Source organism: Cyprinus carpio, chromosome B11 (genome assembly GCF_018340385.1).
Source record: "Cyprinus carpio isolate SPL01 chromosome B11, ASM1834038v1, whole genome shotgun sequence".
Lineage (NCBI taxonomy): Eukaryota > Metazoa > Chordata > Actinopteri > Cypriniformes > Cyprinidae > Cyprinus > Cyprinus carpio.
The window spans coordinates 816,047-838,349 of NC_056607.1; the positions used below are offsets into that span (position 1 = coordinate 816,047).

General features: G+C 37.8%; 1 protein-coding gene across 1 annotated transcript in view; it reads right to left on the reverse strand.

The window, feature by feature from the left end:
• The window catches only part of nckap1l (NCK associated protein 1 like), a 35,691-nt gene extending 14,562 nt beyond the window's left edge, over positions 1–21,129 (reverse strand). Inside the window, exons 1-16 of the mRNA XM_042733496.1 lie at positions 20,949–21,129; positions 19,446–19,556; positions 19,255–19,347; positions 11,578–11,634; positions 11,350–11,492; positions 9,988–10,078; positions 9,587–9,724; positions 9,368–9,416; positions 8,699–8,855; positions 8,497–8,553; positions 8,299–8,395; positions 8,009–8,118; positions 7,170–7,302; positions 6,987–7,068; positions 6,545–6,603; positions 2,238–2,383 (exon numbers count right to left, since the gene is read on the reverse strand). Coding sequence (XP_042589430.1) covers positions 2,238–2,383; positions 6,545–6,603; positions 6,987–7,068; positions 7,170–7,302; positions 8,009–8,118; positions 8,299–8,395; positions 8,497–8,553; positions 8,699–8,855; positions 9,368–9,416; positions 9,587–9,724; positions 9,988–10,078; positions 11,350–11,492; positions 11,578–11,634; positions 19,255–19,347; positions 19,446–19,556; positions 20,949–21,038 — 1,613 coding nt within the window. The 5' untranslated portion in view covers positions 21,039–21,129. The remainder of the gene's footprint in view (positions 1–2,237; positions 2,384–6,544; positions 6,604–6,986; positions 7,069–7,169; positions 7,303–8,008; positions 8,119–8,298; positions 8,396–8,496; positions 8,554–8,698; positions 8,856–9,367; positions 9,417–9,586; positions 9,725–9,987; positions 10,079–11,349; positions 11,493–11,577; positions 11,635–19,254; positions 19,348–19,445; positions 19,557–20,948) is intronic.
• Positions 21,130–22,303: the final 1,174 nt, after the last annotated feature.

Here is a 22,303-nt window from a genome sequence, read left to right on the forward strand (position 1 = left end):
AGCCTATCACATGATTTTAGAAGATTAGGGGACAGCTTTACTAACAGCTTATGCCAGCGCAAACCATCTTTTGGCGTTAATATAACAATATATGACAATAGTATTGTCAGGATTTACTAAAGACGTGCAGTGAAGAATTAGCGCTGAAAAGGCATGGACACAGTTGTTTTTGCTCCTGAACTTCTTTAATTTGCATTTGTAGGAGTTTCCGTTTCAGACACAAAATTTATGGGAGGGGAGTACAGGCACATGCACACAGACATCAAAGGGGGCTTGAGCACCTGCACTTTTTCTTCCTCCAGAGCAAGTGCTCTTTTTTCTGGGGAGTTTTTCTTTTTCTTTTTTTTTTCCTAAATTAATATATGTATGTGTTCATGTGTGTGTTTCTGTTTGCGCACAGCTTTCCCTGTCAAACAAAAAAAATCTAGATATCAGGTTAGGTTGGGAAATGATGCCTTTCTCTCCTCCGCGTCTTTGTGCAGGCGCACAGCACAGCAATGTAGCATGATCGGCACATGTACATTACAGACAGGCAGAGAGCCTCTCTCCCTTCCCAGTTGTGTTTGACTTGGTGTGGAGGTGAGTGGTGATGAACAAAAGACTAAGCTACCTGTGCCTTGAATTTACAGCTAATAATCCAAAAGACAAAAGGCAAATAAAGTTAATTTGTCTTGCTAACATCTATGACTCATGAGAGCTACCATGTAAGTTAGCTAAAGTTTAGCTAAGGCAATAGGAAGTCTAGTATGTTAGACCAGTGCGCGTTCCTTCACTGCATGATTCAGATTATTAAAATGCATTTTGAATGATCACAAAATTCAAGATATGGGGGCAGAAATTGATAGATTTATATCATTTCATATAGTTAATCAGTATCACGCAAAGACTTATGTTTTTTCCACCAAAAAGCAGCATGATTTCAAATGTGATCTTGATTTTATACATCAGTTCAATAAACAAGAATTTAATATTAAGACATTTACGTTTTAGACACAATATTGCCTGTTTTTCTCTATTTTGCCAACAAATATAATTCCAATTTGTGTCTTTGAGCAACATGACGCTTGCAAATGCAACAAAGAATCAGCCGTTTAAATGATTTGGTTAAATCGCAATGACTCACTAATTAACAGTGACTTGCTGCCATCTACTGGCAGTTTTCATTTCACATTTAAAATATGTCTTCATTTAAAAAATATTCAATGTTTTATGTTTCAAACATCAAAACAGTATTAATGCATTTGTGACTGCAGGTTAAATGCATTCATGTCCTGCATTAAACAGTGTGTAAATGCATCTAAATGCCACTTCTAATGCAGCTTCTGTGTTTTCTCTGCATTGCAAATATTAATTTTGTCAATACTGATTTAATTTGTTTGGTAACAGCCCAAATGACTTATTATTCTAATTGACTGATTAAATTTAAGCACACCTTTAGAAAAAAATATGGCTTTATGAAGGTAAAAATGCCCATAAAAGGTAAAAATCTTTTTAAACTTAATGGAAAAGATTAATTTCTATCACTGCTGTAATCTGGTCACCACCCAGAATATGCAGAATATCAAAAACTTTAGAAGTCAGCTGTCCACGGTAGTCCTTAAGATACCAGGATAATAACACACTCAGCAAAATATTGTCTAATTATCGTTATTGATAAAATCCCAGAAAAATCTTAATATATTTAGCGTTTTGTTTGGGAAAAAAATTATATATAAATATGATAAGTGCCCTTTTTTCCACTTGAGCCCCTGCCCCTAAAAATGTCTGTGCAGATCCCTGGGGAAGTATTAAAGTCAATCATACAATGCAATTTACTAATGTTTGCACTCATCAAATTACTGGTATTGGCACCATTATTTAACGCACACAAAAAAAGCATGTATTATTATGGAAATGATCTTGCTGTGTCTGTATTCTTTAATGTGTGCATAGTCATTAAATCATACGCAGAATTTCCCCTTCCATTTTATGGAATTGCGCTCTAATGCTAACTTGCCCTGTTTAGTAAATCTGACCCTTGAAATGTTGAGTGTTGGTCATATGGAAACTGTTATGATAATTAGATGGGCTTTTTGTAATTTTGGATACTGATAGCAACCCCCCCCCCCCAAACTGCAGAATGATTTTTTTATGATTTTTTATTATTTTTATCATCATATGTACACAATGACCACAAAACACTAATGTACATCTGTATGAATGTAACAGCTTAACTAAATGACTCAGAAGTGACTCACCAGAGGATAGAGAGATCAGCCGTCTCACAGAGGAGTTCATTCACATTGTCCATCATCCTAGTGTGAAACTGGGCCATGTTCATGACCTTGGCAAGCTCAGGGTAGTCTTTGAGTGCCAGAGGAGCTTTACCAACACTGGTGTAGGCCTGAAGAATGCAAAAAGATTGGGTCATCAGATCTATAATGGTTGGCATATTTTTTGATGGATTATTGTGATTACATTTTAGAGATATTATGGATACTTTAATCTGAGTGTGTACTACTTGCATTTATTCATTTGGCAGACATGTTTATACAAAATATTGCTGCAAGTAAAGATTATTTTGCTAATTGATTAACTGGCTGATTATTTCTTTGAATAATCAGATGTAATCATCTTTATTTTACTGAAAAGAACAACAACACATTATTCCATCCTACCCAATGTTGTCCTCCAAGTGTGCAAATTAAAGGCCATAAAAACAAACATAGTGAATGTATCTATGTAGTCTATGTTATACATTAATTGCTAAATAAATTTCTATAATAATAATAATAATAATAATAATAATAATAATAATAATAATAATAATAATAATAATAATAATAATAATAATAATAATAATATAGAAACACAAAAACTCCAATCAGGAACATTTTTCTTGCTGGGTTAAAAACTAGCCCTGTTTGGTTTCACAGTGGGTGACATAGGTAAATTTGGGGTGTGCTGCAATTAAATAAAGAAACATGGTTCAAGATGTAGGAGCAACCATACAGTTTTTTTTACAAAATCTGAGAAAAAAAAAACATAGCAATGAGGTAAGCATTTTCATACTGTATTGTTCTGTGAAATCTTCTGTGAGATCATGATTAGATGAACAAGCTCCCCCTCTTTTTTGAACCAAGATGGCGGCGCGTCCACACGCAGCGGCTTCTCTCTGTCCTGACAGAACGGTGTTTTCGTGTTTTTTGTCTTGTGAGTCGCAATGTTTTTGTACGTCGTCGTCGCGTCTATCTGTCTTTAAGCCCGCATACAGTCGTGAGTTTCTGCTGGATGTCGGCAGAGCCGCATTTTTAGAGTTAAACTCCACGCACGCGGAACAGCTGCGAGATCTCGGACTGCTCCGGAGGCCTACATCATCACCGACCTCCACTACTGCATCTCACCCACAGCGGAGGCGCCACAAGCGGCGTGAGAGGAAGCAGAAGAGGGGTAAGCGCGGAGGTATCCGGGCTAGGCTAACGGCTAACCCACACAAGCCATCTATCCCCACCATCGTACTGGCTAACGTACGCTCTTTGGACAATAAACTGTACTACATCCGATTACTACGTTCAACTCAGAGGACTGTAAGAGACTGTTGTGTGTTTGTATTCACGGAAACATGGCTCAGCGACAGCGTTCCGGACTGCGCCATTCAGCTCGACCAGCTGACGTGCTATCGAGCAGACAGAGCTCGCGTCGCTGGAGGAAAAACCCGCGGCGGCGGGCTTTTGTGTTTACATCAATGACGCGTGGTGCCGCGATGCTGTTGTGATCTGCAAACACTGCTCACCCCTGGTGGAGTTTATGATTATTAAGTGCCGGCCGTTCTATCTGCCGAGGGAATATACTGCCATACTGCTCGTTTCGGTTTACATTCCCCCGAACAACAACAACAGCAACAGGAACGATGCACTAAATGAACTGTACCAGCACATCAGTGAGCAGCAGACAGCACACACCGATGCTTTTCTCATCATAGCTGGGGATTTCAACCATGCTGACTTAAAGAGTGTGTTTCCAAAAATACACCAACACATTAACTTTCCAACACGAGGTAATAACATTTTAGACTTTGTTTACACCACACAGAGAGGAGCTTACAGCCGTGGATGACAGGGGAGGTCTACAGACTCCTGGAGATGCAGAACGCTGCCTTCAGAGCTGGAGACAAGGGGGGCCTGAGAACAGCCAGGGCCAACCTATCCCGCGGCATCAGAGAGGCTAAGAGACAGTACTCCAGGAGGATAGCCCATCAATTCAGTGACAGCAGAGACACTCGGAGCCTGTGGCAGGGGATACAGACCATTACGGACTACAAGCCCCCACATCGGTCCTGTGACAGCATAATCTCTCTGCTGAACGAGCTGAACACCTTCTTCGCTCGCTTTGAGGCACATAACAGCTCCACTGCACAGAAGACTCCACCTCCTCCCAGTGACCAGATGATGACGCTGACCCCAGACAGCGTGAGGAGATCCTTCAGCAGGATCAATGCACGCAAAGCTCCGGGTCCTGACAACATTCCTGGGCGTGTACTGAGAGACTGTGCAGCAGAACTCACTGATGTCTTCACAGACATTTTCAACATCTCACTTAGTCAGGCTGTTGTTCCCACATGCTTCAAAGCTACCACCATCATTCCAGTCCCGAAGAAGCTCCATCTCCATCCTGCTTCAATGACTACCGTCCTGTTGCACTTACTCCCATCCTCATGAAGTGCTTCGAACGGCTAGTCATGCACCACATCAAGTCTGCCCTCCCCCCCCTCCCTGGACCCATTCCAGTTTGCATATCGGTCCAACCGGTCGACCGATGATGCCATCTCAACTACCCTCCACTCAGCACTCACACATCTAGAAAAAAAAGACTCATACGTCAGAATGCTGTTCATAGACTTCAGTTCAGCATTCAACACAATCATCCCTCAACAGCTCATTCACAAACTGGTCGAGCTGGGGCTCAACACTTCGCTGTGCAACTGGCTGTTGGACTTTCTGACTGGAAGACCTCAGGCAGTACGTGTCGGCAGCAACACATCCAGCAACATCACACTGAACACTGGGGCCCCCCAAGGATGTGTGCTGAGCCCCCTCCTCTTCACTCTGCTGACACACGACTGCACACCGTCACACAACTCCAACCTCTTCATTAAGTTTGCGGATGACAAGACTGTGGTGGGTCTCATTAGCAACAGAGATGAGACAAACTACAGGAGCGAGGTGAGCCGCCTGGCCGGGTGGTGAAGTGACAACAATCTCTCTCTGAACGTGGAGAAGACGAAGGAGATTGTTGTTGACTTCAGGAGAGCGGCACACTCAGCATGTTCCTCTGACTATCAACGGTGTGCGACTGTGGAGAGAGTGAGCAGCACCAAGTTCCTGGGTGTGCACATCACAGAGGACCTCTCCTGGACCGACAACACTGCAGCACTGGCCAAGAAATCACAGCAGCGTCTCTACTTCCTCCGCAAACTGAGGAGAGCCAGAGCCCCACCCCCCATCATGTACACCTTCTACAGAGGCACCATCGAGAGCATCCTGACGAGCTGCATCACTGTGTAATATGGCGCCTGCAACGTGTCCTGCCGGAAGACTCTGCAACGCATAGTGAGAGCAGCTGAGAAGATCATTGGTGTCTCTCTCCCCTCCCTCCAGGACATTTATGGAACCCGTCTCACTCGCAAAGCCCTCTGCATTGCAGGTTATCCCACTCACCCATCACACAGCTTCTTCAGTCTGCTGCCATCAGGGAGGAGACTGCGAAGTCTCCATGCCAGGACCAGCAGACTGAAGGACAGCTTCATCCATCAGGCTGTCAGGAAGCTGAACTCGCTCCCGAACCTGCCCCCCCGTCCCCCTTCTGCCTCAGGCAGCACTGATCTATGAACCCCCCCCCCAGGTCCAACATCCCCAGGTCCTTCCACCCCCCCTCCCCCTAACATACGATGTCATGCACCAGTCACTTTGTGCAGCAGTGGTCTGCTCACTACCTCATTCACCACGGAACTGATGTCATTCTACCTCCTCATCAGTCAGTTTAATAAAATAACTGCTCTTGAGCCCTTTGTCACTTTTAATCAGACTGAATAAGCTATTTTTTATGCACTAAAAATCTTTTTATCTGCACTGTTTGTTCACTGGTTTGCACTCTATCTGCCATGTGCCTTGCGCTGCATTTATTTAAGCTTATTTTTATTTTATTTTTTTCTATTATGTCTTTTTTACATTCCCTTATTGTATAGTTTTATCTTATATTTTATATTTGATCTAGATTTTTAGGCTCTACTGTTAGTGTTATCTGTATGCACTGGTGGTCTGAGAGTAACGCAATTTCGATTCTCCGTATGTATGTACTGTACATGTGGAAGAATTGACAATAAAGCAGACTTGACTTGACTTGACTTGACTTGACTCATATTTAAAAAGTATTCAGGGCATTTTTACTTCAACCACAGTAAATGAAAGAAAGTGTGTGTCCAAAGGTCTTCCTACAGAATTTAATTTTTGCCTGTTTTCCTTACTTATTTAGGCTTCAAATGAATTCAGTTTTGCTTAAGCCATACCTGCAGTCTTAACCAGTCCAGTCTGAATGGTTTCAGGTCAAACTCTTCTCCTGCATCCACTGTATAAAAAGATCACCAGAGTATTAAGAAAGCAAATAAATCTGTATGTAACAACTGTACTTGAATTCCTGCTACACATTTTTATCAAAGATGCTGTAAGATGACAGCTGGGCAATATTCACTTCAATCATATCATATCTATTTCTCAGATATGAAGTGTACCTTAAACTACACATACAAACAAACCACAATAATATTTACAAAATATACTTTTTCCAGAGGCCAGTAGCACAAAGCTAATAGAACAAACTCTAATTTCAGAGTTTACAAACCCAAACAAATCCAACTCAATTAAGCAGTCACAACACTCACTAATAACGCTGTACTGCCACTACCTATACGCAGAGTATACAGCCTGTTTTGAGAAATCAGAAGAACTCACAGTGCTTGAGACTCATGGCAGACAAAGTTGAGACAAATGACGACATAAGAACTGATTCTTCCTCTGGACAGACGTACATACCCTGAAATGAGAAGACAGAAAATAAAGTAAAACTGCAAACCTATTTATAGCAATGCAGAACCTTTTTTGTGCTTCAGTGAGCAGTGCCATGTGCTGGAGTACCTGAATGATGTCATTCAGCACTAGAGCATCATACTGTGACAAGTACTGAAGATGGTAGCGTTGTATAACATATCTGTGTTGATCTAATAGAGTGCGCAGCTTTTCCATGTAGTAAAAGAGCTCTGCCATCTGGCTATACAAAAAAAACAAAAACAACAAAAAAACAAACAAACAAAAAAACATTTAGCATATGAACATATGAAAGGTTCATGTGATGGGGCATTTCACACAACAATCTGGGAAGTGAATATTACCATAATAGTCTTGCCAAGTTTACAGAGTCACCAGTGCTTCACGTTTAATGTTAGAAAATGTAATAGCAAACATAATACAACAATATGTGATTCTTCAGTTAGATGCACTTTTGACTTTTGACTACTTTAAAACTTAAAAAGGCAGAAAAAAAAGAATGTAAAAGAAAAAACAAACTACGTTTTTGTCTGATCACAGCTTTCATCAACTTGAACTGCTTTTATATGTGATATAGATTTCACTATTGTGTGACAGTAATGAAGTAAGAAAAAGAAATTGATTGTGTTTTAGTTAAATACTGAATCGGAAATACTGATCCAGTACTGATGACAACACTTAATAATACTCAGATTTTATTGTAAAGACCTTAGAATTAATGTCTGACATTCAGTCTGTCACTCTGCTGTCCTTTTCTGATATTTCCTTGATAACTTTTTGGGAAAAATGTTTTGCATAAAATGTTAAGTTTGTTGGCAAATTAAAATGAAGTGATAAATGAACTGTGAATGAATATAATGGAGAAGGTAAAATGACAGATGTGTTGAATGTGTAATGCTCCTCACATACTGTAGCTCAGTGAAACTTACGAATCTGCGTAGTCCTCTGGGGTTTTGGTTTTGGGGATGTTCTCAGCATGACGCACAAGCCAGAGCACTTCATCACGGGAGAACGACAGAGCCATAAACACAAACAAAGCCTATAGGGAGCACATATACTATTCAGTTCATGCCACAGAGATTTGAGTTCATGTGTGTCCTACCACACTACATTACTGCAATTTATTCGCATTTAAATATAGCAAATGATAATAATAATATTTAATTAATTAAAAAACCTACTACTACTAATAATAATAAAGTAAAAGACCAGTTGAAACCTTGGGTCCAAGCAATGCAGGTTCATCTTCCAAAACTTTGATAAGTTCCTTCAGGGCATTTCTCAGGAAGTTGCGCTTCTCTCTCCGCACTGCCCCGCTGGAAAACCCGTGAGATAGGTGAACATTTAGTCTTGCAGTCTGGAGTCTATTGAAAGCTTGATGTCCATTTGGGAAATTTGAAATACTTAAGATGCTCACCAGTTAGTGATAACATACTCTTTACATTCTTTGATGTCAGGAATGCGCTTACTGTATCTGGAAATAAACAAATATGAAGATAAACTGTTTACATTATAAGAAATAATTCTGTGAATAAGATAAAATCTTAAAGAAGCATTCCTTTACTGAGTGGCAGGCTGTTGATATATGCTGTCTGCAGTGAACTGTATGCATGCTTTACCCTTTGAGACTGTCAAAGAAGTCCTCCGAAAGCTTGTGTATGTTGAGAACCTCGTCTCTGATGACTGTGATGTACAGGCCATTACGGAGGGCCATCTTCCATAAATTCTGAGAGTTAGCATTGGTATTTAGACTGCTATGGCACAACAGGAAGCCAACTGACAATCATAAGATAACAGAGAGCACACTTTTAATGCAAAATCTCTGATGAATCATGATTTCTTTGTGTAAACATTTGTTCACAGATTTCACACAAGAATAGTGAATGAGACCCAGGTTCAATGTTTTATTTGTTGCTTCTGTGGTTACTTGCTCTCTAACAGCCCCAGTCAGACCAAAAGCATTATACTTTCACGTTTTAACATTTAGTTTTGGTTTTGGCCATTTCCTTTATTTAAATAAAATATAGTGTATAATAATTATAGGTAAGCAAAGTAGGACAGAAGGTGAGTGGTTTTGGCAGAAAGTCCAGTGAAATTACACAAACCCAGAGTGTTTCCACTGTTGATTGAGAGCCATAGCTAGAGCAGCTATCTTGGTTTATAAACATAAAATATTACTTCAGCATGGTTTTTCATGATTCGTTTAGTGATGTTGACATATTTAACAAATACTGGAAGATTGTACTGAAATTGCATGTCTCCTTGTACTGTACATAACAGATACTCACTAAGGATCCAGCGCTCCATCGCCTCCAAGGACAGATACTCACAAGCCATCTGTAAACAATATTCAGTGTCAGTCCTTTATACAAACAGCCAATTCACAACTGATTACTGATCATGACATCATGGACTGCAATGGCATTGTATAATCAATGTAAAAAGCCAAGCTAAACCACACAGCTGAACCGATAACTGATGATCTGCACAGTGGAAGATGTACATACTGTGTCACAGCATGCAGGGCTGAGCATGGCAGCCGGGGACGCCAGCAAAGACAAGAGCTGAGCGTTGCGCCACTGGTCAGCAGAAAGATTCCTCCGCGGATATACCATGAGCAGTGAGAGGAGAGCCTCTGTCACAGACTGATCAACAACACAGCTATTCATATTAACCCTGCAACTGAATCACTTTAAGACTAGAATGACTATACTTAAGCATTTGTTTAATGTAAATCTAGCCAATTTTCACTAGGTTTTCATTTCTCTTTAATATGGCTGCACAGCAAACAGAAACTGGGCTGTACTTGCTAAGCACTAGAATATATATATATATATATATATGTTATCAATATTTAAACATATGGAAATATGTTTGGTGTGTAAAATGGTATCTAAAGGGGACTGACCTTGGTGTGGGGACCAAACTCCTCTGAAAGCTTTTTCCAGGGATGGTCGTACTCTATAAACATCTGACCAAGCCGAGGGAATGAGGGATCACTGCACATAGTTATAACACAAACGCACACACATACAATCATATAGTGCATTATTATATATATCTGTCAGAGTTTTTGCTTTGTAATGTTTTATTTTGGCCACTGGAGGTCCCTAGGGTACTCTCATATCAATCTTGTGCCTCTTGTAATCAGTGCTATTGTATTAACATGTGCCTCCTTCTGGGCTGTGTATTTAAGATGATCACATCCTTTGTGTCTTTGTTTGGTTATTTTTGTTCCTAAACCAGTTGCTCTAGTTCTAAGAACTAAACTTTGAAAGCCTTTTTGGATTGTTTTCCTGTGTTTATTTTTGCTGTCTTTTTCCTGAGTTTTTGTTTTGGAGATTATTTTTTCTCGTTTTGCATCCTTTCTTGTACTGAAGATTTTGAGTTTTGTGGCTTTCATTAAGAAAAGGATCTGTATACCCTTTTTGCTGTTTTTGTTAAATAAACTCTTCTGAGTTAATTTAAGAATGCCTCTGACTAGTGGGTTTAACTGCCTTCTGTGGCTCAGTGGTGGAAATTAAACTCTTGTGCAAGAGACCCAAGTTCAAACTCCAGTTCTGATATTCAATACCCTCACATAAATCTTTCTGAATTTGTATTATGTTTTTGAGCCAAGGACTTTTGGCTGCTTAAACAGACAGATACAAGCCAATAAAATCTCTGGCCAGCCAGTTGATAATGTGGATGTATTTAGATGGATGGATATAAATAGTCAAAATGCTTCTGTAAGAGTACTTGATTAATTGTAGTAATAACAGACCTATAAGAATATAATAGTGCACATCAAATAAAACAATGATCTGTCTCTAACTGCATAAATCTGCTCAGTAAAACCTTCACGTTTGGCTGTTTGAAAATTAAATAAATTTTCATAACGTAAAACAATGCAGAGTTGAATTAAACTGAACATATATGGGAGCAAAAAAGAGTGATAAAACAATGTCCTTGTTATGAGAATCCACTACAAGATACTGAATACAAGTCAGTTGTTTATGTTGCTTAAATGTAAGTTTGTGTAGATTCATGTTTACAGAATGACTGTCAGAACACATAAAAATACATAGACGTATACAAAAAGAAACGTAGCCAGGAAAAGCCACATTAACATCTCATATATTTTTGGAAATTATCAAATGGGCAAATGCTCTGACATCACATTAACTGGAAGAAAAGCCATTTACAACATCTTAAACTTGTAAACTGGAGTTTTACAACTGTCCAAAAGCACTGTGACTGTGTCTTAAAATGTGGTCACATGGTGTGTTACCTGTTTCCATTTGAGAACTCATATGCACAGTTATACATTCCAACAATTGCCTTCTTGTCATCCATGCGAGACAACATGTAAATGACTGAGGCGTAGGTGACGATGAGGTCCAGGTAGTTCTTGGTGAAGTCAAAATTTACACCCTGAAATGAATTATGACCACAGATTCATGTAAAAGCATCTCTCCCTCCTTTGATTTTCTATCTTGTATTCAAGAGTCATACTTACTATGTTAAAGTAGCACTGGCTGGCATCTATTGTGTTGAGCAACTCATAAACATGGTCCTAAAGAGAAAAGATATGCGTAAATAAATAAATACAGATTAAAAACAAATTTAAGATAAAACATACTGATACTATAACAAGAATAATGAAAATATATGAAAGTATAAACCAGTCGCATTACATACCAAGTTTTATTACAAATACACTGTTAGTAAAGAATAAGTTAATGAGTAAGTTAATGTTCAAATTTGGAATGTGGTGGCTCTCCAAAACACTTTTTTTTTAACTCTAATATTGTCACGATCATCAGCTGCAGTGCCCATGAACTCCAGTAGAGGGCACTCCACTCAGGACTCTTGTATTTGGTGTCCATTTCCATTCCCTACTCCATTTCCCATAATCCCGTGCTTAGGGCTAATCACCACCAGGTGTTCCCCATTACCACTCCCCTTTATATACTGTGTTTGGACTCTCAATGATTGCGAAGTCTTGTTTAGCACCGTCTGACATGTCTGAGCGGTTTTCTTGTGTTTGTTTCCTGCTGTGTCTGATCTTGGATTGTTTATACCGCCTGTGTTTCTCTACCACCTGCCCCAACCTCTGCCTGTTACTGTTTCTGATTTTGGATATCCCTTGACATACTTGACGCTGTTCTCTGATTACTGCCTGTCTGACCATTCTCTATAATAAATTCTGCAAATGGATCCGAACGTCTCTGACTCCTCGTAACAAATATTAAAGCACACTATCATAAGCCCCACAAACATTTCATCAACTAATAAATCAATATTTTTCCTCAGAAATGCCCAACTAAAGTGATGAAGTCAGCTGCTAGCTTCTGGGCATTTTCTTACCATCAGGCTGAGACAAAGGTTAGTGGGACCTTTTTAGGTTTAACTCCAGTAATATTGAAAGATTTACCTCGCTGATGTAACATTCCAACACATCTGTCATATTCAAGTATCTCATTAAAAAATTATGCACATCCACAAATGTCAGTTGGGGATATCTGAGATATCCTTGGTGATTTTTTTTAAATCTAATATAACATTGCCTCTTTAAAAAAAAAAAAAACTGTGACTATAGTTTTAAACAAGTCAGGGCCCAAATTAAGACATACATTTACATTTAATTTAATAGACTCTTTTTTTTTGGTTATTGCAACTCTAACTTTATCTTTAGTGTCTATCTATTGCCACTGTTTAAACCACATTAAATACCACCAAATTACACCTGTATCCAAAACAACTTACAAATAGGTAGTGAAAACAGCATATGTGTTCAGTTTAAACAGACTCTGCACACCTGTATCCAAAACAACTTACAAATTAAGCTTGTATTCCCTAGTGAAAAAAATAGTATACTTAAGCACAATTTATTCGTATGTACTTTAGTATAACTAAATATAATTGTGGCACACTATAAATTGGTATACTTAAAGTCTGTTAAATTGGAACAACTAATTTTGTACTAAATGCATTTTAGTTCTGCCAAAGTATTTAAGTTTAACTTAAGTTGTAATATATATACTTGTTTGTGCTAAAGTGGAACTATTTCAAGATTATTACATTTTCTATTTCAAAATGTAATAATCGTTTTAATGTAGCTTGTGCCAACTGTTGTACACGGAAGCAGCTCTGGGAGGATAACATAATGTGGTCAGCGGTGTGCATGCACTGGTGAGTCTTGTGAAAACCAACGTTTGTTAACAGGAGCGAAGGAAGCAAAGTTTCCTTACTTTAGCCAAGGAAAACCAGTCTCCTCTTGGCTAATAACATTCTTCTTTACAAATCCTCGTTTTGTACTTCTAATTAGTGACCATTGTTTTGTTTTAATCTCTCCCCTGCGCATCCACATTCATCACTTCTGAGCAGCGCATGCACAAAGCTGACCTCATACATCATCCGCCTGGAACTGTTTCCGTGTACTACAGTGAGCGCAAGCTAGATTAAACTCATCGATTCGCTACAGGAGGACTTTGTTCAACTCCCGGAGCCACGTGAGACACTTTTTTATGGATGGGTGCTTTTTATTTCACTTCTTTTTGACTGAAGCACTGCAACACCCGCTGAGTGCCATTAAACAGCTTGAAAGATCAAAGACAATTTTTAATGTAATTTTTAATATTTAAATTTTTAATAAATTACATTAGTAACACACAATAATGATGCTAATATGTCACATGTGTCCTTCGTCGAATCCACCGGCAGTGCCGTTCTTTAACCCGCCGGCCTTTCCTCACTCACGCTGGCATTGTGTGACACATTTTATGGAGGACTGTTTCCTGAACCAGTAGCCTACAATGGGTCTGTGCTCAAAGGCTGCTCTATAAAGTGGGGCAGTTCCAACTTTGCAAGGACAGTCTTGCGCTTCTGACTCACAGTCTGTAAGTACATGTTTCATATTAAAAATATTTGTCTTAAAGAAGAAAGTCATATACACCTAGTATGATTTGAGGGTGAGTCATTTATGGGCTAATTTTCATTTTTGGGTTGATTAACTCTTTATTAACATTAAACTAATCACAAACTGAGGCCACACTATCCTTTACTTTTAGTGACTTTAAAATGGATTGCAGTGGCATTCCAAGTAAACTTGAAGTGTGCTATTAGCATCATTATTGTGTGTTATTAATGCAATTAATTCATCTTTATAAAATAAGTTTTCCATCGATGAAAGCACAAATTATATGGATTTAAAGGCTGAATTGCTGAGTAGTCTTAAAGGGGTCATATGATGCAATTTCAGTTTTTCCTTTCTCTTTGGAGTGTTGCAAGCTCTTGGTGCACAAAGAAGATCTGTAAAGACTAAAGTCTCAAATCCAAGTTATTCTTTAGAAAAGTTAAGACTTGTCCACGCCCTCCCAAAACGGCTCATTTAAACACGCCCCCACATGTTTATGTCACTGTGTGGGAAGATTTGCATAACACCACCCAAATGTTCATGCAAATAAAGAAGGCGTAACTTTTATTCTCACTGTAGTATTGTTGTTGCCGCCATGTTGTGGAGACGCCGTGTTTCGTTGTAAAAGTGAAACTACTTTGTTTGACCTTCCAAAAGAGGACGATATCTGCTTCGTCATCCCTAGAGCTGATCCATGCTGGTCGCTACGGAAATACATCAACTTCGTGCTGTGGATCGCCGGATCGGCTTTCACAGTGTACGAAGTGGAGTCCAGCCCAGGGTCGTCACATGTGCCCTCCGTCGAATCCAAAGGCTGCGCCGTTCTCTAACCTGCCGGCTGTTCCTCACTCAAGCCAGCGGTGTGTGACACATTTTATGGAGGACTGTTTCCTGAACCAGTAGCCTACAATGGGTCTGTGCTCAAAGGCTGCTCTATAAAGTGGGGCAGTTCCAACTTTGCAAGGACAGTCTTGCGCTTCTGACTCACATTCTGTAAGTAAATGTTTTATATTTAAAGAATTTGCCACTGAGAATTCAGACGTGAGTTTTGAGCAGTGTAGAGTAGCCCTTGTTGCACAAATTCACACTTAACACAAATGCAGACAATGATTTAATTTTAATTGGCACGATATCCAATGCTTAAAAAGACAGTATAAGTCATTGTAATCTAGTATTATGTCCCCTCTGGATACAACAAACACCTCATTTGTAATGGGTTTTATTGGTTTTGTCTGGTTGTGCCGGAAGACGGCATCACAGTATGTTAAGGGGCGTAACATTTCCGTCACACGCTTGAGGCATTCAGCCAATCACAACACACTGGATAGCTGGCAAATCAGCGTACACCTCGCTTTTCAGAACGCTGAGCTTTATGCGTTTTAGAAAGGCGGGGCATAGAGGAAAAACAAAAATGTAAATTATGTGGAAAATAATGTTTTTTTTTTAACCTTAAACCGCATAAACACATTGCATTACACCAAATACACAACATAATGTTCTTTTTAGCAACATCATATGACCCCTTTAATATAGTTACAGTAAGCTGTGTGTTAAAACAAACATGAAATGGCCTGAGAACACGAAAGTGCATTAAACTTGAAGCTGTTAAAGTCAGCGTACACAAAAAAAATATCACATGCAGAATATCTTGCTTCCCTTTTACCTGACATGAGCTCTCATTAGGGCTGCAGGAGACAATTGTATAAACTGCCAAAAAATTATTTTTAATTTCGTCCACACACTAAAACTCAGACAGTTCCATTTGTTGGTGGAAGAATGTGAACGTACAGAACTACTTATGTTTCTACGGAGCTGACATGGATGGTTCACTTAGTTCACTTAACTTGTGGGAACGTGATAATATGTCATGGCCATGAGACATTAATTTGTGGGTATGGCATATTAACTTGTGGGAATGTGATATTATGTCATGGCCACAAGATCATTTTGAGGTAACGACATCCTTATGTTGAGAATGACATCCATTTCTCATGGCCATGACTTCTTATGTTGAGGGAACTACATATTTTTCTCGTGGCCACGAGTTTAATGCGTAAACAAACCTGTGTGACCATAGGTGGGTTTATCAGAGATGGATTTATTAATACTTTATTTTGAATTAAGAAATTATTATATTATTTATTATAGAAATTATTACATTATTAAATTATAATATTAACCATAGGCCTTGGCTACCGGACTGTATTACGTGTGACAGTCGGCATTCAATTGAAGTTTATCATGAATAAATGTTACATAAATTGCATAATATAAAACAGGCCTACAAGAAAACATTTTTATCCATCCTACAGTCTTGTAAGTCCATTAACTGATCGTCTTTTTCCCTTAATATTTGTATATTATTACTATTATTATTAGCCTATTATTCTTAGCCTATTATTATTGGTTATATTTTTATATTAGTTTATATTCATAATATTATATTCATTATATTTTCCCTTCATTTCGATCTCTTTACGTAACGTTCTGAATACTTTTGTAAATAATAGCCTACTGTAAATGCTCAACATGCCAATAAAGCTTTGGTTATGCTGACTGGAATTTTTCTGGAAAGCAGTTTAAATTTAACATATATTTAATTTTATTTCTGCTAATTAATAGACCATAATTATAAATACTATAGTGTTTCGTTGAGGAATTTATCGTTCACATAGTTTAATTTGTAAATGAAAACACAACACGCTCATTTATCATCACACATGGGCATAAATACAATCATAAAGTCAAAACTTTATTGGCAAAATTGTTAGGTGTTTATTTGCAAAATAGGCCTATATGGTAGGCTAGCAAATACTAGCATAATTATACAAAAGGTTAACTAGGTAAAGTGATACACAAACTGAAAGGGGAAATAGGCATATATAACAATAAATATAAAAATATAGCTCTAATAAGTTAATGAAGTAATAATAATTATAATATACAAATATTCAATTAAATGTTTAATGTTAATAAATATTGTTTTATCTATATCTGATAATCCCGGATTGCTATGGTCAGGCAGGTTTGTTTACACATTAAACTCGTGGCCAAGAAAAAAATATGTCGTTCCCTCAACATAAGAAGTCGTTAACTCGACAAAATGATCTTGTGGCCATGACATATTATCATGTTCCCACGAGTTACTATGTCATGGCCGCGACAAAACTATGTGAACCAACCATGTCAGCTCCCGGGCACCGTATGTTTCAGTGCATGCAGATGGAGTAAAACCATCCACTCTCAATGCACTGCACAAGTGCTTCTCATTTGTAAGTCGCTTTGGATAAAAGCGTCTGCTAAATGATTAAATGTAAATGTAAGTGTTTCTAATGTAAAACATAATTGTCACGGTGTCTGGGTTGTGTTCCGTGTGTAACCACTAGATGTCCTCCTTCCCCACGGTGTCGGTCACTTCCTGAACTACATTCCCCACGATCCCAGTCTCCTCATTGCACTCAGCTGTTCCTGGTTAGTAATCATTGCACTCAGTCAATTCCCCATTAGCGTTTGTCTCTCCCTGTGTATTTATACCCGGTCTGTCTTAGTATGTGTCACGGAGTCCTTGTCTATTCTCGTCCGTCTCTTGTCGTGCTCTAGCATTGTGTCCTTGTTTGTTTATGTTTGGTATTGATCCCTGCCTGGACTGTTTATTCTTTGGATTGCCCTTAATAAAAGACGTACTCGCATTTGGATCTCTCACCGTGTCTCCTTGTATCCCGGACGTGACAATAATGAAACGATTTGGCGGTTTGACGGTCTCTCATTATGCTACGGATTTAAATGTGAGCAAGAATTTACATTATTTTAATACATTTTACGTTGTTACTTTTCATGCAGTTAACGTCTCTGAAGTTATTTGACATTTTATTTTATTTTTTAATTTTTATTTTTTTAATTTTTATTTTTTTGTGTGTGTGTGTAATTTTGAGGGCTGGTCAGGATAATTCTTAATTTGTTTAATAATTCATAATATTTTGACAGGCCAAAGGGCTGCAGTCCACATTTCAAAGTGCAGTGCTGAAGTTGTCTGTACGAGACATTAAAGAACCATTAAAAGTGTGTAGGTACAGGTGCATTGGATTGCATTAGGAATATACAAAAGTAATAAACCTTCTAATCGAGGACGATTAGAAGGTTTCAAACTTACTAGCTATACAGTCGAACCAAAATTTATTCAGACACCTTCTGCATTTGTCACATTATCACAGTTTATTCACTACAGTTTAGAAAATGGTAATAAAATATGACAAGAACTCAAAGTTAAACTCTGTCAGAACAAATTAATCTTGATAATGTCAGATAACTTTGATAGAAAGTACGTAATGGATTACAATCAACCAAAACTTATTCAGCTGGTAAATTTAAGTACACAATTAGATAATACTATCAAGCTATTGTCTTTTGTGTCATAGTCACAAAATAGTGAGAACTCATACAGCGGCCTTGATGATATGATATATATATATATAATATATATATATATATATATATATATATATATATCTCATCCTTCCCCAAAATGTATTTGTATAAAGTATCCACCTTTTTCTTGTCATAAAAATGGCCGTGGCCATTTGTAAATTCTATGGGTCTGGCTTCTGGTCTCATCTGCGTCCACTCCATCCAGCCATTTTTAGCCGAACAAAACTGTTTGTTTTGCTGCTTGATATTAAAAGTTGGTGTGTCTTATCGTATTATTTTAATGTATTATCTTAATTATGAACATACTGGTTTGTAGTGCAAACAGTTTTACCGTTTACCGTTTACTGCACATTGTTATTTTTCTTGTTATTTACCTATAGCGGCTAATGAACCGGAAGTCACACCAATAGGCTTACTTCCGCATTGAAGAAAAAGGTGGATAGTATTTTACAAATTAATTTGTAGTGCACCAAGTTTGTGCTAGATGAAAGCATGAAATAATTACAATTTAGAGTTAGTATAGACATGTAAATCCATTTTTAGTAAATCCATTTTTAGTATACTTAGCATAAAATAAATATATTTTAAATACAATTAGGTATATTTATTTCTCACTAGGGTTGCTCATTTGACATGTTATTGATTTAATTTTTTTTTTTTTTTTACAAACAGCTGTAAAAATGTAGTCTTTTATCCTTCTGTGAGTCTTTGATAATGAGTCTTTCTCAACTTAAGTTTAAGTAGATTAAGCTGTACTTGCATGACTAGAAACTACTGCCTGACAGTATTACTAAGATGGCCACAAAATGAACTTGACAACTAAACAAGAGTTTAATTTGTTGACATGCTTACCCTGAACTCCATGACATCTATGAAGGACTCGTAATAACTGTGTAGGCCCTCCAATATTGCTGACTTCTGCTTCTGTATGCTGCTCAGATGTTGCTGCAAAAAAAAAAAGAAAAAAAAAGGAAACTAAATATTCAAGATTTGAGCCAAATACAAAGACAACAATGAATCCCTTTTTATTTGTGAATACTCACACTGCCACCCCTGATGTCAACGTTGGGAAATTTTCTGTTGATGTATTTTGTGGCAGATTCCATGCTTTTGTCAGTAAAGTATGGTGGTCTTCGCTTTGGGTCAGTGCATAACTGAAATAAATAAATAACATAAATATATAACATAAAAACCCAGAATGCCAAACCATCCAAAAACATGCCCTCAGTGTTGAATGATGAAGGATGCCTTTATCAGGACATGATCAAGTAACCTGTACATGATGTTTAACAGATTTTCCAGCTTCATAATTCAATTTAATTTTATTTTATTTCTATAATACTTTTAAAAATACAAATAATTCTAAAGCAGAATGACAGTAAGTACACCTTAAAAATCCTCAGTGAGCAAAAAGACAAATGCTTCAGATAGATAAGGAAGACACTCCATCCTCCTCAGACTTTCAAAAATACAGTTTTGTATACGCAATATACAAGGATTGAAAACAAATTAATGCCTGTCTCCTTTGTGAAAAAAAGAAAACATTGAAAAAAATTATTTAATACAATCACTTGTAGCCTAATGTCATTTAATTTTTTACCACAAACATATGGCATGCTCTGAAGATGATCTGAAGAAAATTCAGTGAAAATCAGACCATTACTCAATTATGAGTTGAAAAAAAAAATTTACATGGCAGACTGCAAGTTTGACCATAACTGGTATAATTTTTCTCTGTATGTCTCAAGGAATCTATCAAGACAATAGGCCAAATTAATCAAATGCTATTAGCAGAAGGCACATACAGAGTTTCAGAATGATACAGCATAGGGTGCATTCGACTCGACATGAGACATTCTGAAGTGCCCAATTTTACCGTGGATATCAAGCATAGATAAATATGATTTTTAACCTTGTGTAGAGACCTGCATAACATTTAGCTTTTACAGCATGAGTAACTGCAGAGGCAGTGCAAAGACACTGAAGAAAAGTAGGTGGAATGTCCAACACAGAAACTTCTGCCGTTAGGGTTGGTCAGAGAATCTATCTATTGATTTTTTTGTACTGTAATGTTTGCATTAGTCTTGACAGTGGATTAGATCTTTAGAAGCTCTGCCGTGAATATTGTAACACTGGATCTGAGACAGACAGGAAGTGCAGCCTGTTTGCAGTGTATATGAGGGAGATGTGGTTTACAGCGAGGCCTGATAGGTTCGTTTCCTCTTTGCACTTCCTCTTTCTCTACAAAACTGGGACAGAACATACTTTCTTCGGAAAACATGACAAAATACAATGCATAAGTTTTACTTTTAAAAGCCCTCTGAATAAAATTATTATAATGTTCATTCAAAACCAATCTAGATTATAAAAACACATATTTGAGCATCGTTTGGTTCTGCCAACATAGCAGTTAATTCAGTTCAGTCTTTTGTCAATCAGTCACATATTCTCTGCAAGTTCCAAAAAATGAAAAAGAAAATCAGTTCTGCCTATATTAGTCCTTTTCAGGGGTTTGTGAATATAACAAGAATCAATTTTCCTCTCACCTTTTTAATGTGGTTCATCCTGATCAGCACTCCTTGACCCCGGTCATTGAGTATTATCAGTTTTTCAGCCAGTTTGAATTGGTAGGCCATGATCCCTGTCCAGATGATATGATCCTCAGTGAAACAGTGAGCACTGCAGTCTTCAGAGTTCAAGGTGACGCCAAATCAACATTGACACCCATTCAGTAGAGAAGGCGGTGCTTACAGAACTTCCGCTCCTCATGTATTATGACACAGGTCAGCACGTTCACGCTCAACTTACATCTGTCTCACATTTAAATTAATTTCTTCTCCATTTATGGCTCCTACTGAGCAAAGATAGGCCAATAAAACATGCTTCCTCTTAGTGAAGTGACTCAGTGACTTTACAGAGAAAATCAGCTTTCACTGTTTCACTGAATCCTCTATTGTCCATGTTACTTAACAAATGCATGTAATCAAGTGAACTTAAACACAATACTGGTGAGTAAACTGCACAAACAAAAAAACAATGCAGGACACGGTGAGTGACTGAAGGCTAGGAACAACATGAAAAAGAATAATGTTGCTCATTATGAGTCTAGATAGAAGAAAGATGCAACTTTTTACAGTCTATATTGGTTTTATTTTTCATGGACATGTATGGAAACCTGGAAAATAGCCCAGAGGTGTATGAGATTACAATCACAATTAGCCAATAACAGTGATCCAGTCAAATTCCAAAGCACATAATCAAGTCCCATCCTACATTTGTTTCTTGTTTAAGAAGCCGTTTCACTCAGATATATGTAAAAATTGAGAAGAAAATTGTGTTTAGCTCAGCATGCACTCATCATAAAGGATTGAAGAACGGAGGAATAATTTTATCCCAGGAAAGATTCAGACACAATCTCTTGATTATCAAACTCTAGCTTGCCATGTTAACCAGACAGATTTTTGGTTTTCAAAACTATTAACAAAATGTTTCAGTGCATTAGGTCATTTCAGTGCAACTTGTTCTGAAAATCCCCGGAACAGGTTGTGGTGGATAGTTTTGGACAAAATATATAAATGGAGTATTTTCAGTTTCTTACAGAATATTGTTGCTTGGCCACTAATAATTACTTTGTGAAGCACAGCATGCATCCTGTGTTGTATGTTGTATCTATTGGCAAAGGTCCTTCAAGGTAACTAGGAGGGGTGGGGTGTCCAAGTCACAACATAGCTATACTCTGTTGCCTCATGGCTCAGTTCTTGGACCACTTCTCTTCTCTGTCTACAGTACATGGCATCACTAGGTTCTGTCATTCAGAAACATGGCTTTTCATATCAATGCTGTGCTGATGACCTTCAACTCTACTTCTCATTGCATCCTGATCATCCAACAATAGATCAGA